Source organism: Battus philenor, unplaced genomic scaffold (genome assembly GCF_028537555.1).
Source record: "Battus philenor isolate CCGP_79_NKW_IND1 unplaced genomic scaffold, ilBatPhil1.0.hap1 SCAF_5, whole genome shotgun sequence".
NCBI classification, from domain to species: Eukaryota; Metazoa; Arthropoda; class Insecta; order Lepidoptera; family Papilionidae; genus Battus; species Battus philenor.
This window is the reverse complement of record NW_027181715.1, coordinates 11,080,981-11,101,709: the sequence shown is the minus strand read 5'-3', so window position 1 is coordinate 11,101,709 and position 20,729 is coordinate 11,080,981. Positions and strand designations below refer to the sequence as shown.

General features: G+C 32.7%; 1 protein-coding gene across 1 annotated transcript; it reads left to right on the top strand.

Annotated features, from left to right (window-relative positions):
* The first annotated feature begins 3,553 nt into the window (after positions 1 to 3,553).
* On the top strand, positions 3,554 to 20,729 carry nan (transient receptor potential cation channel subfamily V member nanchung). Its single transcript, XM_068773024.1, has 17 exons — positions 3,554 to 3,644; positions 5,156 to 5,334; positions 5,764 to 5,892; positions 6,225 to 6,363; positions 8,547 to 8,736; positions 10,316 to 10,469; positions 11,201 to 11,455; positions 12,384 to 12,624; positions 14,034 to 14,153; positions 14,718 to 14,812; positions 15,529 to 15,653; positions 16,686 to 16,820; positions 17,412 to 17,521; positions 17,989 to 18,176; positions 19,193 to 19,219; positions 19,726 to 19,968; positions 20,577 to 20,729. Exons 1-17 carry the CDS (start codon positions 3,554 to 3,556, stop codon positions 20,727 to 20,729), a joined length of 2,574 nt encoding a protein of 857 aa, XP_068629125.1.

Below are 20,729 nucleotides of genomic sequence, written 5' to 3'. Positions count from 1 at the left end.
ATCTTATGACCTTTTTATTATTTACAAGTATGTCACAGAAACCTATTTTTCCAGTTTAACAATTACAATTTAGTATTATTTTTAAGTAACAATTATTTCTACAGAGAATAATAAATTATGAAGAATAATACACTTTAATGTTATTTTTTTCATCTCTAAGCGTACACTCCTAATTTTTCATTAAGCTGTAAAATTACGTGTATTAAAATGCATAGTCGTCCCTCCCACAAGATGGACAGCGAATGCCTTGCAGTGGACGTCTATCGGCTGATATGATGATGTTTGCGAAGTCTTGGTCATAAGGAAAATTAAAGGAACTCTTTCCTTCGTACAGTCGAAATCCTAAACGGTGGTCAGACCAGATATCGCGAGAAAGGCGTTTACCATTTAATGCATAAATACGTCAAGCAATCTATCGCTACAACTGGTTAATGGAGTCAGAAGTGGAGGAGAGAAAATAAACTGCCTATAGTTACTGATGTTTTTAATTGATTTTTAAGTTGTGTGATTTTTAATTTTTATTATTTAGGGGGACTGTGAACAAAATATCTGAAACTAATAAAGGGAAATTACGCCGAACACTTACACATCTACATACAAATGATATTAAATTTTATGGGAAACATCCTGTCTTTTTTATTTGTAAATTAGTTGTTTTGCGCCGATTTCGCGGGGCTTGCATTTATTTTTGTGAGTGTATTTATTAAATTACTATATTACAAGATTTTTCTAGAATAGAATTAGCCTAACTACTTTAGCTACCTGCCAATATAAGCCCCCATCAAAAATGATCTATCCATTTCAGAGATTAGCAGGAACGAATAGACGGACAGCTAAAAATTTCAAAAAAATGTAATTTCAGTATACGTACCGTATATTTATATTCAGACGCATATAGTAAGCGGTTATTTTAATGTTACAACAGATTCTCCAATTTTATTTATTGACATAAATATAATCAGCTCCAAGTATTGGAGCAAGAATTTTGGATTATTAATATTTTTTTTCGTATATCTAATATTTCCTTATGAGAATATGAGCTATATATAACTGAATATGAAAACATTTACCTTTTGATATTTCGTTTTGTTATAAATCTTTCCATTGTCGATGCGCATAATGAAAACTCTACGGAGTTCTTAATTTTATTTACATTTTATATTCGTAAAAAAGAGCAACGAAGTGGTGACGATTCGTCATTTCAATAATTTCATTGTTGCGAGAGATTCCTTCTCACGAAATACGAATCAAACTTTTCACTCAATTCACTGCAAAAAATGTAAACATTAGTTTATTTTAACACAGTATTGTTCACAGCGTAGCGAAGAACATGTGTTCGGACACTTGAATTGTGTTGACTAGTCAGATAACGTGGGACTAACACAGATGTGATAGCGTCTAATCGCCTATATCGTTAATACGCTTTTTGATATGACGCGTACGTTCTGCATCTTTTGATTATTTCATATAACTGTCACTCATTTTTAATAACTAGGAATAGATTCATAATAAATGTATATACGATGAAATTTACTTCTGTCGAGAGTGAACATCAGCGAATTTCTTAAACGGGTGTTGGGTATCGATATAAAACAAGCACATTTAGTTAATTATTTAATGTTAAGAAATCAAATATGTTACACTTGTAAAATGTCCGTTGATGGTAGAAGTAAAAAGATCGTCTTTTGTTAGAAGCCGGTGAAAGACGCCGTGTGTTCCGATACACGCACTCAAGTACAATAATAAAAGTGTTACGTTCGGATACAATATCGAACAACGGGCTTTTGTACAAAACAATAGTAGGATCATTTAAATTTGATTAAGTATTGAGAGAAGCCTGGTCGGTGAAGATGAACGCTAATACATTACAAGGAGGCCTCTTTAAACTTGCTAAGCGGGTGGTCAGCCCTGAGCACCTTATTCGGTTCAGTTTGGTTACATTGCGATGGACCCGATACCAGCAAAATGAATTCATGGCATGCTGAGACGTTACATTTTTGAACGTAATAACAGTACAGTATCAATACTAAAGAAAGTATGTTTTAAATAGAGTAATAGTAACGAAAGTAATTGTTATGCAGATCTAAGACAGGACATGGGTCGCGAGACTTTCTTAAGATTGGCACATGCTTTAAACAATCACCAATTATTTTTACAAAAAATATATTTTCAACATAGGAAGAGATATATATTTTATTAACGTCAAGATGAGTCTACCACCTGTTTGAATGATAAATGTCTTAGACCTGAAAAGAACCGACGCAATAAACTTATCGGAACTATGATTTATAAATTTTTTATAAAAAAAATATTTTAATAAAAAAATATTAAATTTCATATATTATTAACATCGAAATAGCTTGGAGAAGAACGCACCATTCCCAAGATGTGTTATTTTCTATGAAGCCATGTTTACTGTATTAAACAAGTGGCAACCATGAGCCGCGGCGCGGTTAGGCCACACATTAGCTGAATTAACGAGATAGTCAAGGTCGCAGGAAGTTGCTGGATGCGGGTAGCGCAAGGCCGGTCATTTTGGTGATCCTTGTGTGACGGCTTTGCCTTGCAGTGATGACGATGATGATTACAACGAACCCTCAGTATTAAAATTAATAATAAAGATACAAACATTTTTTGTCGAGCAAGTTGCCTTGTTACCCTGAGAACCAAGGTTTAAGAATTATATTTCATTACATTCAGGAAAAATTGGCAAATACTTGCATATAACGGTTATCTATTTTTTGTATAAAAAGTAATTTTAAATAAAAGAAGGTATAAAGAATTTCCGTCAAATCAAAATCATGCTAAAATTGGGTGGCATTCAAAAAGTCAACTAACGATGTTTTTTCTGTTACTAGAGCTACAGATTTTTGCTGTTCTGTTCTTCTGAAAAAGCATTTTTTTTGTTGAACTATATATTCATAATTATTACACTTTATTCATAATTATTACTCTGTATTTTAAAATATCAATGACATACTTGATTTTTAATTAATTTTTAAACCCCTCTTAATGTTTATTAAGGTCACCGCCGAGGTGGGTCAAACACCCAATTGTTTGAGTTGACCTTAATTTACAGGAGAGTTTGTGAATGTTGCATCATCATTTTCATCATAGGACATCCAGTACAGTTAACTAAGTAAAGACAGCAAAAGAGTAGTACTTTAGGAAAAATCACCTCGATGGTTGGTTGAATAGTTTAAATTGTATGCAGTTACGGATTTCCAATTTTAAAGATGCCGTAACTAAAATAAAATAACGTACTAACGAGATATGTAGACACAGATATCCTGCACTCCATTTTGTATTTAAAAGACGAACAACATTTTGTTCGTTCGGCAATTAGGATATAAAAACTATACAGTGATTCTGATATTTAGTATATTTATTTCGATTGGAGGTACCGCGATATACTCTCTTTCATCGTTATGGTAACGCCTTTGTTTTATCGATGGTGAGTCGTATCTTCTCACAAGCGTTACATTAATAACATTCATTAAGATATTTGAACAAAGTTGATATACACTTTATATAAGAATAAGATCTATTAAAAATGGGTAATACGGAAAGCAATGTGACCAGCGGTGTAAAGAAACAGGCGGGAACCTCAGAGCAAAAGCTTTATAAGCTTATTGATTTGAAAGGTATAGTTAATAGTTTTATTTTTAACACTCCTTTGCAAATATTTTTCGCATGCTTCGGAAAATTGGATGATTTCTTTACATGAATATTTTGTAGGAACCTCGATTTAGTTCATCTTCATCGATACCATTTCAACCGTAAGAAGTACGGTGCTAGAGGTAAGTCTCTCCGAGAGATTTCGAACAGCAACGATTCAATGCAGCTTCATCCAGCAACTTTTGAAAACCTTACCTAAAATTTGGTTAAACAAATAGGATAGGATCAGTGATATAACAACTTATAATTTCTTCGACCGTGCTGAAAAGAAGTGTTTAAAAGGCTTATTTAGTTTTTTGTATCAAATAATTTCAACAGCATTAATTTAGTTTAACAATAGCGTTGACCGAGTATTTTTATTGAAACACATCACCAAAAACATAAAAATTGGAATTTAGATCGTTGTCTCTCTTAACTACACAGTTAATTATGAATTATAATATTAGTCAAATTTTTCATGCACATATTTTCGTGACCTTTATCCCCGCATTAAATAACATTTAGACAAGGGGTTAAGGAAATGTATTCAGTGACGCCTGCATAGCGTTACAATATACTATAAAACTAAAATAGATAATTTAGTAATCTTCAGCTCCAAAAGAAGTGTCTTTTTAACGGACTTAATAAAATTTTCAAATAAATTTTACTTAGATTTTCTCTTTTTGGTTTCCTAATACATATTTTAATTGATTTTCTACATTAAGTGTTAACGAAATATTCAAAACAGGTCTCTAAAAATAAATAATCTATGTTATCAAGTTTTTGTATTTTAAACGTCACTAAAATAATAATAAACTATATATTTTTATAAATGTTTAATATTCACTTTTGTGTGTAACTCGCTAGGAAATTTTTTTTTTCTACAAATTTTGACACCCTGAGATCAAAAGGTTTACCTTTACTGCAAAAGCCAAACTAGGTTAGTAATAAAAAATAATCAAATATTTCAGAATACTTCTCCTAGCTTTTTCTATGGCGCTCCAACCCTTTATGAGTCTTTGTCTACTCCACGACCTCTTTCATTTCGCTCTATCATTCGCCGTTCTTTGCAAGATGTCTTCCTTCCGTTACTCCAGAAATCTTCATATACACATTCCAGCCACCTTTCCCTGGGTGGTCCTTGTGTTCTTCTTTATTACATAGTCAACTTGGAGATGGTCTTAACAGCCGCGGTGTTCAAGTGCCCAACAGAGCCTTTCTGACTTGAAAAACCTGACAATCTTTTTGTTGTGAATCATACCGTTCAGCTAGTGATTCATTTTTACGTGATAGGCGCTGTTATCTTCTCGTGCCGGTCCGAAAATTGTTTTTAGGATTTTCCTTTTGAGCGTAGCTAGTTTTATTTTTAGTGTTACTTTTAGAATATATACCAAGTATTCTTATAATATATAAAGATATAATTATAAGATAATACGAAAGTATGATTTTAAAGGTTTTTATTGTATCATCGTGTTTATTATTCAAATATTGATTTTAGGTGGAGGGCTTCTAGTGGATATGATGAAGAGGGCCGTGCAAAACAAGCAGTACGCGGAGATCGACCACGCGATTAAAACCAAAGTGGAGCCTTTTCTGTACAACAAAGGTCGAGGGCGCTACATTCCCATTTCACATCTCGTTCTACTTAGGAACAAAGAAAGACCTAGACATAAATTGGTAATTTACACAAGTACCAAATACTAACGATACATTTACAAAAGTTAAAGATTTTTTAATAATAATTCGCTGTTTCGTAAAAATTATCATTTTTAATACCTCATATGTTTTCATGCAAACAAAACTCGCATAAGGTTAAAAAATAACAAAACTTTTTTTTTATCAATGTTCCAATTTTAAAACGTGTAAAGAAATGTACAAAGAAAGGAATATATAAGATAATGGTGTTTGCTATTATTTTGCTTTGGACGTATTTTCATATTTTAACGAATGTCGAGATGAAGAAGATGTAAAGTAGTTACGTAGTTTTCTTATTAATTCTTGAGACTTAAAATTAAGTTCCAAAAACCATATTTAATAGAATATTTTATCAGCTTTGGAATTATTTGAGCATTGTGATTGGTATTATAATTTCTGCACAAACTTTAGCTTCCCCCGTTAAGAGGCATGGAAAATCCCGACGAAGAATTTGACGTAGAAAAAGACTGGCCTGCAGTATCGCAAGAGGAATATGATGCAAATCCTTCGGGTTACAGAGAGCTGTGCTGGGATTTGAAGGTAATATTTTCTTTACGATCAGTAATCACTTATATGATTCAAAAGAAGAATGCTTGGAAACCCTATTTTATTAATTCAGAATTTAATAGAGCTTCCGTGTTATGACATACTTTAACGTAAAGTAAAGCTATAAGAATTAATGAGCCCTGATTTGAGAAGACAAACTCATCGTTTCAGTTTTGTGATCTTTTTACAAACTTCCTTAAGATCGTAAAATTAATTTCATTCACAAGTTTATTACCTTTAAAATATCTATTACACCATAGTAGATTTTTTTACTGGTTTTTGATTAAGAAATCTTTTCACACAATATGTTCGGGATTTTTATATAGGAGCGCGGGGCTGTTGGTGAGACAATTCTTCATTTATGCCTGTTGAACGCTACGTCCTTACTGGCGGATCTTGCGAAAAGACTTCTGCGATTCTATCCAAAGTTGATTAATGATATTTACATGAGCGATGAATATTACGGTACGTATTTATTTGTTCACATTATTCCCCATTTCGGATCATTTATCATCATTATCATGAGTAAAATTTAAATTTTTTTGAAAATAAAACAAAATGAACAATGATTGAATTGACTAACACAAAGAAGTTTCCAAATGCCCTCTAATCTGAAGCGATTATATAACTAACAAGTTTTCTTGATCACTGACAAAAATCCGTAATTTATTTGTTTTCTTAATTTTGATTCTCTATAATGCAATCTACCTGTATGTTTTATTATATTATGTATAATATTAACACTATTAATACTACTATTCTTATCCACAGATATGATTTAACGTAACTGAAGTTACGAAAATTGTTAATATAAACGTATTGCATTCCACTGTTGGTAATAAGCGTGCCTCTGCTTTTTCAATTTCTGATATTCCATGCCTTCTACCAACTAGAAAACCAAGCTCTTCTCTCCATCTTGGAATTCCATCCATCTTTGTCTGTTACACCTCCAATCACGGAATTATTCAATTTATACAAATAAATGAATGCCAGATTTGCTTACACGGTTCGACGACTCGACTATCTGTTGATTTGACATAAAAATATCATATACGAGAGTTAGTGCGTCTAAGGCTGTACAAGTCAATCGTCATTCTGTTGTGATTCAGTTTTAACTCAGCCTTAACACAGTCTCGATCTAGTGTCCATCCAGCAGTTTTTATCCTTACTAAATCAACAACGGCCATTGCCGTATTAGTCCAATTTTACGTTACCATTTTTCAGCATAAAAAATATTAAAAAAACTTTCTACCCCGTCCCTCGTAACGTATTCGACAGTGATTTATTATATAAGGAGGCTTTAGATATTTATTACCTTGGCCCAATGAGTCTCCCTGAAAAACATACCAAGCCGCGCGGTTTAGTTAAATATTACTTAAACGTATTAAGATTTTTTATAAGAGTAAATAGCTTTAATTATACCAGATTTATAAAATTGGTGAGAAAATAAATATTCACTAACACTCGCTTTCAAATCAATTGACTTTCACGAAGGCTATTAAGCAATTAGTTTGCCCGGGAGAATTTTCTAGAAATAAAATGATTAATGTCATGTCAAGTCTTATTAACTTTTTTTTATTATCACTTTCATTTGGCTCTATTATTTGTTATTTTAGTAAAGCGATAGATAATATTAACAACATGCTTCAAAAATGTTTCGCGAAATTAATATTAATTTCCTTCTAGTCTACATAAGTGGTTTATAGTTAATCTGATAGAGCACCTGATAAAAAACAAACGTTGAAATATGGAACAAGAATAGCTTCCTAAAACGTTCTAATACTTTTACCGAATTTTTAAGAAACTAAAGAGAGATTTTTATTATTTTTAAAATGGATTGAGAAAGCATTCATTTTGTATTATTTTTTATTGAATCGGTATTCGAGTTAGTTATGTGTATGTAACTTTATGCTTTTTCGTTATTGCTTCATAAGCAAAAACGAAAGCAGAATTCTCTGGACAGAGCTAATGTATAATAATAATATATCTCTTTAGTCATATGACGTAATATGACAAAAGAATCCTTATTTCCATTGGTGGAAAAGCATCAGCCTACAACTAGCAAGTAAAAAACCTTATGTTTCATCGACTGAAAAGAAAAAAAAATAAGTTCACTCTTTATGTATAACAATGATGATGAATCAAAGTATTAAAGTTACTTGTGTACTTCCTAAAATATAATCATGTGTAAAATAATATTTCTACTTCTATAAAACACTGACACTAAGAAAACGGTTGAAATAGCGTGATCTTACCTCTCACGTTGATCCTCCATCTGTTACGGTTCTTGGGGACGTTAACGGCCTCAGACATTCAACATTCATGTTGAAAGTGTTATTGAATTGGTTAGACGAGCACATAGGACTACGCCCTCTTGGTCCTTTACCATCCGCTAAGCTGGTGGCAATGATTTCAAGGAGTTCAGTGTCTGCTTTTAAGGCAATATATCCGAAAAACTCGAAGTATACTCTAGGTTAGTTTTAAAAAGTTAAGAATTTGTTAAAGTCTACAACACATATTTTTTTTTAATTTATTGATAAATAAGAGTTAAAACTTTTGAACACATTTGAACATATGAATATACATTACTTGTTTAAACAGTTTTATGTTATTGAAAATTAAAAGAATTTAAATTAAATATTTTGAAGGAGAGAGCGTGCTCCACATGACAATAGTGAATGAAGACCCGACGATGGTGAAGTTTCTTCTGGACGCGGGCGCGGACTACCACGAGCGTTGTTGTGGGAACTTCATGTGCCCTGAGGATCAGAAAGCATCGCGGTCTGACTCACTGGACCACGAGTGGGTTAATGTTCAGCCTCATACTAATTACGAAGGGTACGTTGAAAATTAATTTACAAATTTTATTCGTTTTCAGCTTCTGGTTAATTCAAAATTTTACTTTTACATATAATGTATTTTAAGGAGAGAAATCATTTTTATATCATAAACTATAAATCTGGCTCATCGTCCGTTTGATAGTTTGTGATATACGTTTCGTGGTAAAAATAAAAACAAATATATTACCAAGTTTTCGGAGGGTAGGGCAGTAGCGTCCTCTGCTCTGCTGATACCTTGCAGTAGGCATCAATTGACGGAAACGACGACTGTTACTGGACTTAGTGTGCTAAATAAAAATAATTTATAAATACATTTATCGCATTAAATGTATATAGTTAAGGACGATCTTATTAATTATAGAAAATACTACAAATATTCACTATATTGTTATGAGCAAGTTACTTTTAGAAATAAATATTTTTGTTGTATTATGAATGACTGCTAAAATGATTTTACTTCAAACAATTTTCCCTATGCTGTTGCTGAAGCACTTAAAGTACATCTAAATTACTCAGAAGTATTTTGAAGTGACGCAAAGCGGTACGCCATTTTGAAATTGTACATGTACGCATTATAAAAACTGTGTAGACGACGGATTTCGGTATGCGTTGAGTGCTATAATTTCTTTAAAGTGTTTGACAAAAAAAGAGTTGCAATTTTTCAGAAAACTTTTGAAGAAATTTTCATTAGTTTTGAACTGATTTAAAATATGATTAACGTTAATAAGTATTTTAACAACACAGAAATAAAGGGGTAGCGGCTTGTTTCAAAATTCAATTTCAATTCAATGCAGACATTTGCACGCATTTTTAAATCATCAATTATTTAAAGATTGGAGGTACTGAGCGCGGAACATTGTCCTGCTGATATGAGCCGACTAGAAAGCTAACACTGGCTATTTTAAACGAAATTAACTATATTTCAAGTATTTATGTCTAAAAATTAATGTGTGTTTATCTGTCTGTGCTCAATAGATTTAAAAATCATACATCCGATAGTCTAGAAAATTTGGTAAATTATTAGGTATATTCTCAGGAAGGTTTTTGATTTTTTTTGTCAAAGTTTGAGGTTTAAAATTGCCTTTGGTTCTGACTTTAAATTATAACCTTCGGCATTAAGTTCGCCGTTATACATAAAATGTATAGAAAGTGTTGAAATAACTAAATAAATTATACATAAAATAGCAACGCATGAACGGGTACACCATCCATATTATAATATCATCCGGGCAAATGAAGCAATAAAATAAGTTTCAAGCATTTCGAATATCGAAGCTTGTCTCTAGCGCTCACGAGTGAATAACGAAGAGGTTTTTGTGGGATAAACATACGAGTATAATTCTGTTCGATTCTCCTAGTGTGGTATTTTATGTAGACTGAAAATTACTTCGCCGGTATGAATCAAAAGTCACATACAATTCTGTTTAAAAGCTGGCGTTGGTAATATTCTAGTGATTCTCCGTGCTGCAAAAATTCTTTTCCTTAAAATACCAATAATTAATAGTAATGGTATCGAAATCAAATTTCTTGTTTTATAAATGTATTTTTAGTGTTAAGAAGAATAGGGTACTTTTCAGTTATGTCTACTGGGGCGAGTATCCTCTGAGCTTCGCGGCGTGTTTGGGCCAGGAGGAATGCTATCGATTAATTCTGGCCCGAGGCGCGGATCCCGACAAACAGGACACCAATGGAAATACTGTGCTACATATGTTGATTATATACGATAAAATGGTAATGCATATTTTTAGCTATTTAATGAGGTTTAAAGAGGTGAATATATAGCTAATTTGTTGTCAGTTAATTTATGGTACATCCTATTCTAAAATCAATGGTTTTAAAAATCATAAACGATGTAATGATTATAAGGTTATTTACATTTTTATACCTATTTCGACAATGTCGAGGAGAGGTTTAAAAAATTAGACTCGTTCGAAAAATATTATAATTTTTTTCTTGAGATATTCGAACTTTTGACAAAAAGTTTATCACTTTAGTTTTTTTTTTTAAATAGGACTTCGATTTTGAATCGAGTATTTTGTAATATTGTGATCATCATCATCATCATCCTGATAGCCCAAGGAAGTTTACTGCTGAACTTAGGCCTCCTCTAAATTACTAATACGATTGATTTGAAGCTGCCAGCACCCAGCGTATTCCGTTTGAAACAAACAAATCATTACAAAAACAAAGCTCTGATGATTGCAATGGAAATATAACTATAGTAATCATCGTAAATATATAATATAGGACGTCCACAGCTGCATGTAGGTTTCCCCCGTAGATTTACATTAGGACTGGCTTGAAGCGGTCTGTATCCGGTGTCATCCGACTTGCCATTATGCAGGACTATATCGGTCACTCTCAATGGTCTTCGGATCTCCTGTTATTGTAACAGTTTTGAAAAATTTACCACCTTACTGCAATTACTTTAATGTTTGTTTAATAGTGTTTATGTGCTACAGAGTACCTTTGACATGGCGTACGAAGTCGGAGCGTCCCTCAATATCCGCAACGTCCTCAACTTGACGCCTTTGACCCTGGCCGCGAAGCTTGCGCGCATCGAGCTCTTCGTGCATATACTGAACATCGAACGGGAGATTTATTGGCAAATAGGCGCAACCACCTGCGCTGCTTACCCGTTAGGATTGGTCGATACCATTGACACAGAAACTGGACTGATTAGCAAAGATTCCGCATTAAATCTTGTAGTTTTTGGTGTAAGTTTGTCTGCTCTTTATTAGTTCTAGCTCTTTATTAGTCTCTTTAAGAACATCAAGTAAAAATTTACTGATAAAAATCAGGTTGTTGTAGTTTTTTTTTTTAATTTATATCCATGCATTTTTTAATCGTTGTGGATAATTTTCTTTGTGTAATATTGCCTTTAACCTAAATTTCATTGTTCGTGCGGGTTCAATAAATTTTAATTTAATTTAGATGAAATATGATAAAAAAAAACATAAAAATAGACTTATTGGTTGAGGACTGAGACTTTGTACATTATTACATAGGATTGCCATTCCTCTGGCCTGACAACCGTGGCGATTAAGGTAGATACCCCCATAGATCTTTGGGAGAGGCATGTGCTTTGCAGTGGGCTGGTATGGGAAATGAGGACGATAAAAAAGAAACGCCTATTAAGTTATAGGCGTAATTGCGAGTTGATATACATAAATTAAGCCGGAGATGTAATAATCGCCGTCACTCGTTCGATAGCGGATCAATTCTCGATGCCTCAACATAAAATTGCTGCCTTCATGGGTTGCTTCAAGTTTACTGCTAGTCACTGTCAAAACAGTTAACTGTCCTCACATATAAGTTTTCTTAAAAACGTGAGAGAAATTTAAATTAAATGAAAAAAAAAATTAAATGTACAAAAAAAAATAACAAAAACTTGTTTTAAAAGTGATCTTATACTTACACATTTTTATGAGCCATACATAGACAATCTAATTTCAATCTCCAAGTAAGCGGCAGCGAAGAATTACAGTTTATATTGCTTATATTGTATGTGTACTTTCAATATTAACTATTTACATTTTTTTTTATTTTTTTCATGGTTCTTACGTAGTTTTGATCTAGTCTTTATTTATTTTAGTTACAAATTGTTTGACAAACGGTTGATAAAAGGTACAAAAATGTTTACAGGAGAAAGATGAACATTTAGAACTTCTAGACGGGATGCTAATCGACCTGTTAAAGACCAAATGGAACACGTTCGTAAAGTTTCGTTTCTACCGACGTTTCATCGTGTTCTCTTTCTACTTCTTGGTTTCACTTGTATGCTTCACGTTACGTCCAGGCCCACCGGAGAGGGCTACCAATTCGACTGTGCTGAATTCCACCATTGTACATACTGTTAATTATACCGAAGTTACTTCTGACGTTGGTAAGAGCTTGTTATATGTAGTTGAATGTATGTACGTTTCACTCTACACTTCTCAGACTATCATACTTGTTATTATATATATTGTTTGTTTATAAGGCAAGAGCTTATAATATAAGACCCATTTGATAACAACTTAACTTTTTTATAAACAAGTGAATGCTTCAACTAATGATGTCTTCATTTATTTATGACCATGAAGACTTGAACGCGATATATTCAGATGACGAAGGTTTTAAGCGGCCCAACGCCGCGGTCGGTTTACTACGTAACACTAGATTCCCCTAAACTAATGATGCTTTAATGAAGATGTATTTGATTCTTAAATTTCCTGATTATTGTCATCGGTAGCCAACTTAGCTAGGCCGGTCTGACTTACCTCGCGACACTAGTGACATTTAAAACAAACACAAAACTACTGAAATATAAGACATGACAGCAACTGCAACAACAAGCCTGGGCCTAGTTCAGGTTCACGAGTCAGCATGATAAAATAATTTACGTAACGAGTACGTCAAAAAAGTTCTTCGTTTAAGTGGTCAATTTCAACGCAATGGTTTGGTATTAATATTGTATTTTTTTGTTAAAATAATAAATGATTTCTCAGCGACAGAGTTACGATTCATTATTATTACATATTGTAACTTAGTCCGATTATAGAAACTGTCGGCCCCCGCAGGGTAAACAGCCCTAAGGCTTCTTTTTAGTAACCATTGCACTGGACACTACAAGAAGCTTCCGCCTAAACTACGTAAGGTCTCAGCTGCCTCTCGATGTAGTAAAATATCCAAGGTAACAGCCTGTGGCGACATCCTATTTTACTTACTTACTGAACAAGTTGTTTGGGCTTAGTGTACTTAGCGATCAGTGAAATCCAATTTATGGAAACTTTACCCGTGTTAGTCAATAAGCCAAAATATGAGATTCTATCATAAAAGAAAATAAAATTCAAAATTTGCAGGCATATTTATGTTTATAGCCTCCATTTGCGTATCACTTTATTGGACCATTGTACGCTATAAGGTTTAATATCCGATTTAGGTTAACATTTTTTATTTTTCAACCTTTGGAATGTAGGCCGTAATTATTAACATTCTCGCTCATTTTATTTTTATATTTCTTTAAAAATGTTTTTCATATATGCAGTGAAATTTTATTTAATTTCTCATCATTTTTTTTCAAATTAGCATTAGATTTGGTTCATGTTGCAGATTTAAGGCAATGATCGGATTATACACCTTTGTCTTAAAATGCTATAAGAGCATTGATAGTCAAAGAAAACGCGTTACAAAACCGAACCCAGCCGAATATCTCGCTCCAATTTTCGAGTGTCGAATTAAATGCTATACTCTTGCACTCTTTTTAAATTAATATTGGTAAATAAATTAAAAAAAAATATTTTATTATTGCAGAGAATTGTACAATAGCAAATATAACAGAAGTCGATCCTGGTGCTGTGGAGGTGATAAACGTTACCAAACCAGGCGTTCAATGCGGCAGATTCAAAAGTCATCCGAAAGATAAGGATAAACGTAATCCAATTTACTTAAAGAATTTATATATAAAATATTCCAAAACAGTGGTTAGGTATTTTAATATTTAAGTTTGTACTTGGTTAGTAAAGCTTTACGCTGATAATCTATATACAGTGATGTTTACATAACATTTATACATATTACTCTAAATTTTAAAAATGAATCGAACAGATAATTTAATCGTCATCATTACATTAGCCGTAAGACGTCTGCTGCTACACCTTTCTGCGGCTTCCGTCATAGATTTCCAAGACTTTAAGAAGGTCTTGTGGGCAGACGTTGCACTCTGCGCTTGCCAGTTCGTGACCTCTACTGCGTGCTACGTGATATGCCCATTGCAATTTCAAAACTTTTCGATCAAATTTAGACGAGTGAATCGCCTAAATTAAGAAATATCAAATATGGTTATTCAAAGATTTTTGTTAGTTCTACACAAAAATGTTTATCCTAGTTGGTTACGTAAGGCTTTATTTGATTTTGTAAATAAATACAAAAAATATTTGATAACGTGAAAAATATACGAATATTTTAAAATGAATGCTTATATCTAATTTAATGCTTCAACAGAAACCCCGAGGGAATCTGATATGGAAGGATGGTGGGAGGATCTCACGGAAGAGTGCCGATTAATGAATCTCGACACCTGGCAAGCAAAAGTATGTTCTACTCTAATAATAACAGGGCAGCTTAAGTTGTAAACACGCAAAAACGTCGCTGTAGTCTCATCTTGCGTCGTCAACAGGAACGCTATAGGGTTGTATGTTGTAGAGTTGGAAATGACTCCTTGACGAACAGGAGGGAATGAATGTAAGATTTCCTGTGAACAATTGTGTTCCATTATTATTTTCTGCATTTACGTCTTCATTTACTTACGTGTTTTTCTGCATTTTCAGTTGAGTTTACTACAGAAACTTTTAATTTTCTGTAGGAAATCCTTGAAATCCATAAGTATTAGCTTTTTTATTATTTTTAGCTGTTTTTAATGTAAATACAAGAAACGAATATCGTTGCCATCGACGTCATTTCAGCCAATAGATGCCTACTGCAAGGCATAGGCCTCTCCCCAAAGATATTTGTGGGAGGAAATACCATAATCGCCTAGCTTAGCAGGTGAGCTGGCGATCGTAATGAGTTATTATGGTATGCAGAGGACGCTGCTGCATTTCTTCAGTTAACTCGTTTGTGAGCAGTGGCAATCCTATATAATTGATGCACAAATTAAGAATTACATAACATTGTATCCCGGAAATGGAATTTGTGACGTACGATGGCAAGTCTTATGTTAATTTTGAGTCTGATGATAATTTTGCAAGACGTTTACATTATGACGGTTTATGAAATAAAAAAGAGTTTATTTAAGACAATAACATAGGTACGAATTTCTGGAGAACTACTTCTGTGGGTGGGAGCATTGGCGTACATTGGAGCTGCATTACGGGAGGCAAGGTTTTTGGGCTTGAAGATGTTTATTGAAAATTTAAGCACCGTTCCTTCAAGGTAACTACGTCTAATGGATGAAATATGAAATAACTAGAAGCGTGTTAAATTACATGAAATATTACAGCATATATTTAATTAACCTTGCAATAGTTACATTGTACGTTACAAAGGTTCCCGTCGACCTTACAAGGACTAAGTCAAAGTGGCTTTATTATATACGACCATTACAATCACCTATAATCGTCAGCTTAAAATTAGCTTTACTTTAGTTCGTTACGCGCCTCCTACTAAAAAGAACTAACAAGAAATTCAATGGGGTTAGTTATATTTGATGATTGTATGACAAAATCCCTTTTAATATTAGAACAATTTATTTCCAAACATCTTAATTGCTAATACGTATAGCATATTTATTACATTAATAGTTTTAGTAAATTCTTTAGTTCATTCAAGGCTATGTATATGTATATATATAAATAAATATATATATATGTATAATACATTACATATATATATATATGTATATATATATATATATAATGTATTTGTGGCTCTAGAGAATTGTACCCGAGTTCTCTTTTCATTTAAAAGATATAATCATAACGTATAAAAATCTAGTGTAAAACCGATCAGTATCTAGCTGTCACCAACTAACAAAATTTCGAAGAATAATCAAGAGGAGCAAAATGTGTTTAATTTTTAATATTTAAATTGTATAAATAAATATATATAGTACTTTTATTAACATAATTTCAACTTTATAATTTACGTTCTTTTAATAACTCTAGCATACTTTTTATATAGGAATTTAATCGCGGGTGGCGAAAAATTACAAACTTTTTAAAATGGCTCGGATTATTATGGACCTTGACCACTCGTATTATAATAATTTATAAAAATTATAGCAGATTTTTCAAATATTCTTTTTAAAATAAATTTGGATACCTTCATTTTTTTAGTAAGCTTGGCATGCCTAACTAATCTAATATATATCACGGAGACCATAATGGATCGATTACCTCACAGACTAGGCTCTAATCCTGTTCGACGCATGAAAATTAAAAAAAATACCGATCGTTTTAATTTCAGGGTAATGTTCCTATTTTCGTGTCTGCTTATGTTGGCACTGCCGACCCTCAGGCTCTGGTGTGCTGATGAAGAGGAGGACCATGTTGCTGTTATTATCATGCTAACCACTGCTCCGTACTTCTTATTCTTTTGCAGGTGAGTCTTTTTTAAATAAAGCGATCAGGGCGTTTACTATATGTTAAGTTATATTGTAGTTCTCTAATTAATACGATGCATTGAGATGAATAAAGGATAAAGACAGCATAATTTGGATAAAGAAATGAAATTAAAAAAATACATAGGAAACAAATTTATCTCAAAAAAAAAGAATGATTGACGAAACTGAGATGTATTTTGAGGGCAAAGAAATATAGTTTCACGTAAATGGCAATGTAATGTTTATTGCCACTGCTCAAAATCAAGTCCTCTGCGTACCATATTATCACACTGTGATTGCCAAGCCGCCTGCCAAGCGTGGCGATTATGGTATATCCTACCTGAGATATCTTTGGGAAAGGCCTGTCTATGGCTTCCAGTTGGCATCTATGGGCTGGAATGACGGCGAAGGAGAGTATGTTGATAAAATGTAATTAAAAAAATGTTTCCTCGTACAGAATCCAACAAAAACTTTTTATGACTTATTGAGTACTGTTATGTCAAAACTTTCACATGGTTTTAGTCCAAGTCCGATTTTTATAGTGTTTTGAATTCGATTTTTGAATTATAATAAATGTCTGTATGTTGCAGGGGTTTTAAAACTGTAGGTCCGTTCGTTGTGATGATATACCGCATGGTAATGGGCGACCTATTGCGTTTTGTTTGCATTTACTTGGTATTCGTTATGGGTTTCTCTCAAGGTACATTTTTGTGTTTATAATTCTGACTTTGGCAACATTCGTTATTAATTTTCTTAAACGGTTATGTACGAGTAGGTTACTCCGGCGAGGGATTTTTATAACTTATTGATGTCTCCCGGCAGATTTATTTAATTATTGCAAATATTGGATTAAAGTAAAATTTCGATTTGTTTCAATAGATACTATTATTTATTTTATTATTATTATATTACCATTTCACTAAGTTGCTGTGTAGACTTTTAAAATAAGAAATCCTCTGTACGTCAATAAAATTGTTAATATGTTGTTTGTTATGCATCAAAAGAAATGTTGTGTGTTTATCAACGTTTTAAATGAAAACATTGTAGAATCCGTTATAAATTAATTCATTTTAGCATTATAAAACGATCAAATTAATTATATATAAATAATAATTTTGCAAAATGTGTAATTTCTCTAACTTTTTTATTTTCATCGTTATTTTACAGCTTACTACGTAATATTCCTGTCGTTTGACAATCCGAATACCCCTGAGGGAGTTGACGATTCGGTTTCGAACCCCATGCCGTCGCCTATGGAAAGCATAATGGCAATGTTCCTTATGTCGCTGACGTCATTCTCGGACTATTACAGCGCATTTGAACGCACTGATCACGAGATTGAAGCAAAGGTTAGCGTTTTTCATTGTAAATAATCGTTTAAATGATAAAAAAAACTGTTCTTCAAAAATACCTTAATACGGATAGATTGTTAAAATGCTCTTTAAATTCTCGGCAAATTGATGCAGAAAATGCACTGAATAAAATACAGACAATAACTCGCAAGGAGAGTATATATCTTAATTTCTTTGATATATTTTTCAATCTTAATAGTAATAATTTGTCAAATGATATTAATTTACGAAATGGAAACAACAAATCGTAGATCATATACACATATTAACATAATATAAATACATAAACAAGTACAGAGGGTCTTTGTTAAATTTTCTTTATTATTTCCCGACTGGATACATGCCGCCTTAAATCTTAGGCCTCTTCCATAAATTTCACATAATATGTATGTAATAATATAAAATGGACTTAGGTCTAGTAGTAGACGTCCTATGGCTAACACCTATGATGATGATGTAATTCTGACTTCAGAAGTCTGTGGGCACAATCTAAAATTACAGCGTTGTGACATGTATGAAATAAATAATCTTAAATTACTATCCAGGTATTTCAATATTTTGTTCAAAATATATCAATAAAGATACGTGTTTTATTTTGATTTGGGATATTGTATGAATATTTAAAGTCTTTTACTTTTCTATTATTGGGTTTGTAATACTTATAACACGCTTTGCACAGAGATGGTACTATGTCTAAATATTCTACCAAAATATCGAGCATGCCCAGGTCAATTTAGAAATACATCGGGAAATTGTTAAATCGAGCAGGAGGCAACCGGTGCAGGTTAATAATCAAAACAAAAACAGACATATATGAAGTGTAGTTGTTATTGTTGTTTTGAAAATAACAACGTTATTGTTTAGAGCAATGTGTTGCGGAGGTTCATTAAGTATTTTACTGTGCTTATATTTGCGGCACATTTGTTCCTTTTATCGATTTCAGATACAAATTTTAAGAGGTAAAGAACATAAGATATCATAAATATAAAAAACGATAACTTATCATTTTTTAATTGCAGGAGGCCTTCCCTTCAGGCATGATTTCAGTACTTCCTAGTCTTTGTCTGCTATCAAAAATTGAAAATTATTGAGATAATGGACATTTAAAATCAAAATTCAATACAATTTCACAAAAGTGAAAAAGTATTATAATAATTTTAACGATATTGTAACCACATTTACAAAATTATTCATTCTTTATTTTAAGAGATTTTGATAATCATTTACTAATGCTGTTTGATTTTTAGTATTTCGAAATTCACAAGGTACGAAGTTTATTTCGGTTTTATATCGAGCCGTTTTACATACTTCTCATTTTAATCAATTTAATTAAAAAATGGAATCAGGTGTAAAGATCGTATTATCATATATCGTAATGATGAGATCCGTTGAATAGAAGTGGGAATGAGCTGTGGCCAGCTCAGCGCGCAGAGCAGATTTTGGCTAAGCCATAAGGATCTGGAATGGAGATCACGATCCAACAAATGCAGCTCAGGTCTCGGCTAAAACCTACGGCTTAAATAATGAATATAAATTGAAAAATTTGTTACAGCTATTATTTGTACTGTACATGATAATTGTGGCGATATTGCTGGTCAATATGTTGATTGCGATGATGGGAAACACGTATCAAAAGATAGCGGAGACGCGCAACGAGTGGCAGAGGCAGTGGGCTCGCATCGTGCTGGTGGTGGAGCGAGGTGTACCTCCAGAACAGCGGCTGAAGCAACTACTCACCTATAGCCAGCCGATGGCGAACGGCAAGAGGGCGCTGGTGTTAAGAATCAACCAAAAGGTTCCGTTGCAAAACATATTCAAAAAATCTACATTTTATTGGATACATAGTTCACGGATTGCCAAGGTCTTTGATAGTCCGGGCCCTTTTTCAAATACGTAATTTTTCACGAGCCGCAATAAAATAGATATTGAAAAGGTTTGAAATAATGTATTAAAAATATATTTATTGACAACATATAATTAAAAATACAAAATACGTGTTTAAGAATCATTGAATATTTAGAAATTAAATGTTGAAAATTAACACACTTATTATACTTATCTAGATAATTCTTAAAAATTTGATGAATTATAAGTTAATCAGTATTTATATGTTATGTAAAAATAAATTCTTAACATTTTATAGCAAACACAATAACACAAAAATAAAAATAGAGCTCTGGTATAATCATCGAGAGCCATAAATAATCCTAGGTAGACTTCCCTCTCTAGCTCCCGGTATAGTTGAATCAGCAGTAACCTAAAACCTTTAAATGGGTGCAAACCATAAAAATAAATTCTCATATTAAGTTAATTTACTTGTACACAAACCGCTGTAAAAGATAAAACCACGTAATGTTCAGAATGTTTTTAAAAATGTATTGTAAACTTCACTTTAATTGACAGGACGAAGACAAAGAAGAGATGAAAGAAATATTGGAAATGAAACGAACACACGACCGCATCGTGGCAAAGCGGAGGCAACGCGAGCTGGAAATGAAGGGGCTGAAAGGATGTGCTCCGTTGGAGCCTGTTAGAAACTATCCTATTAAAAAATAA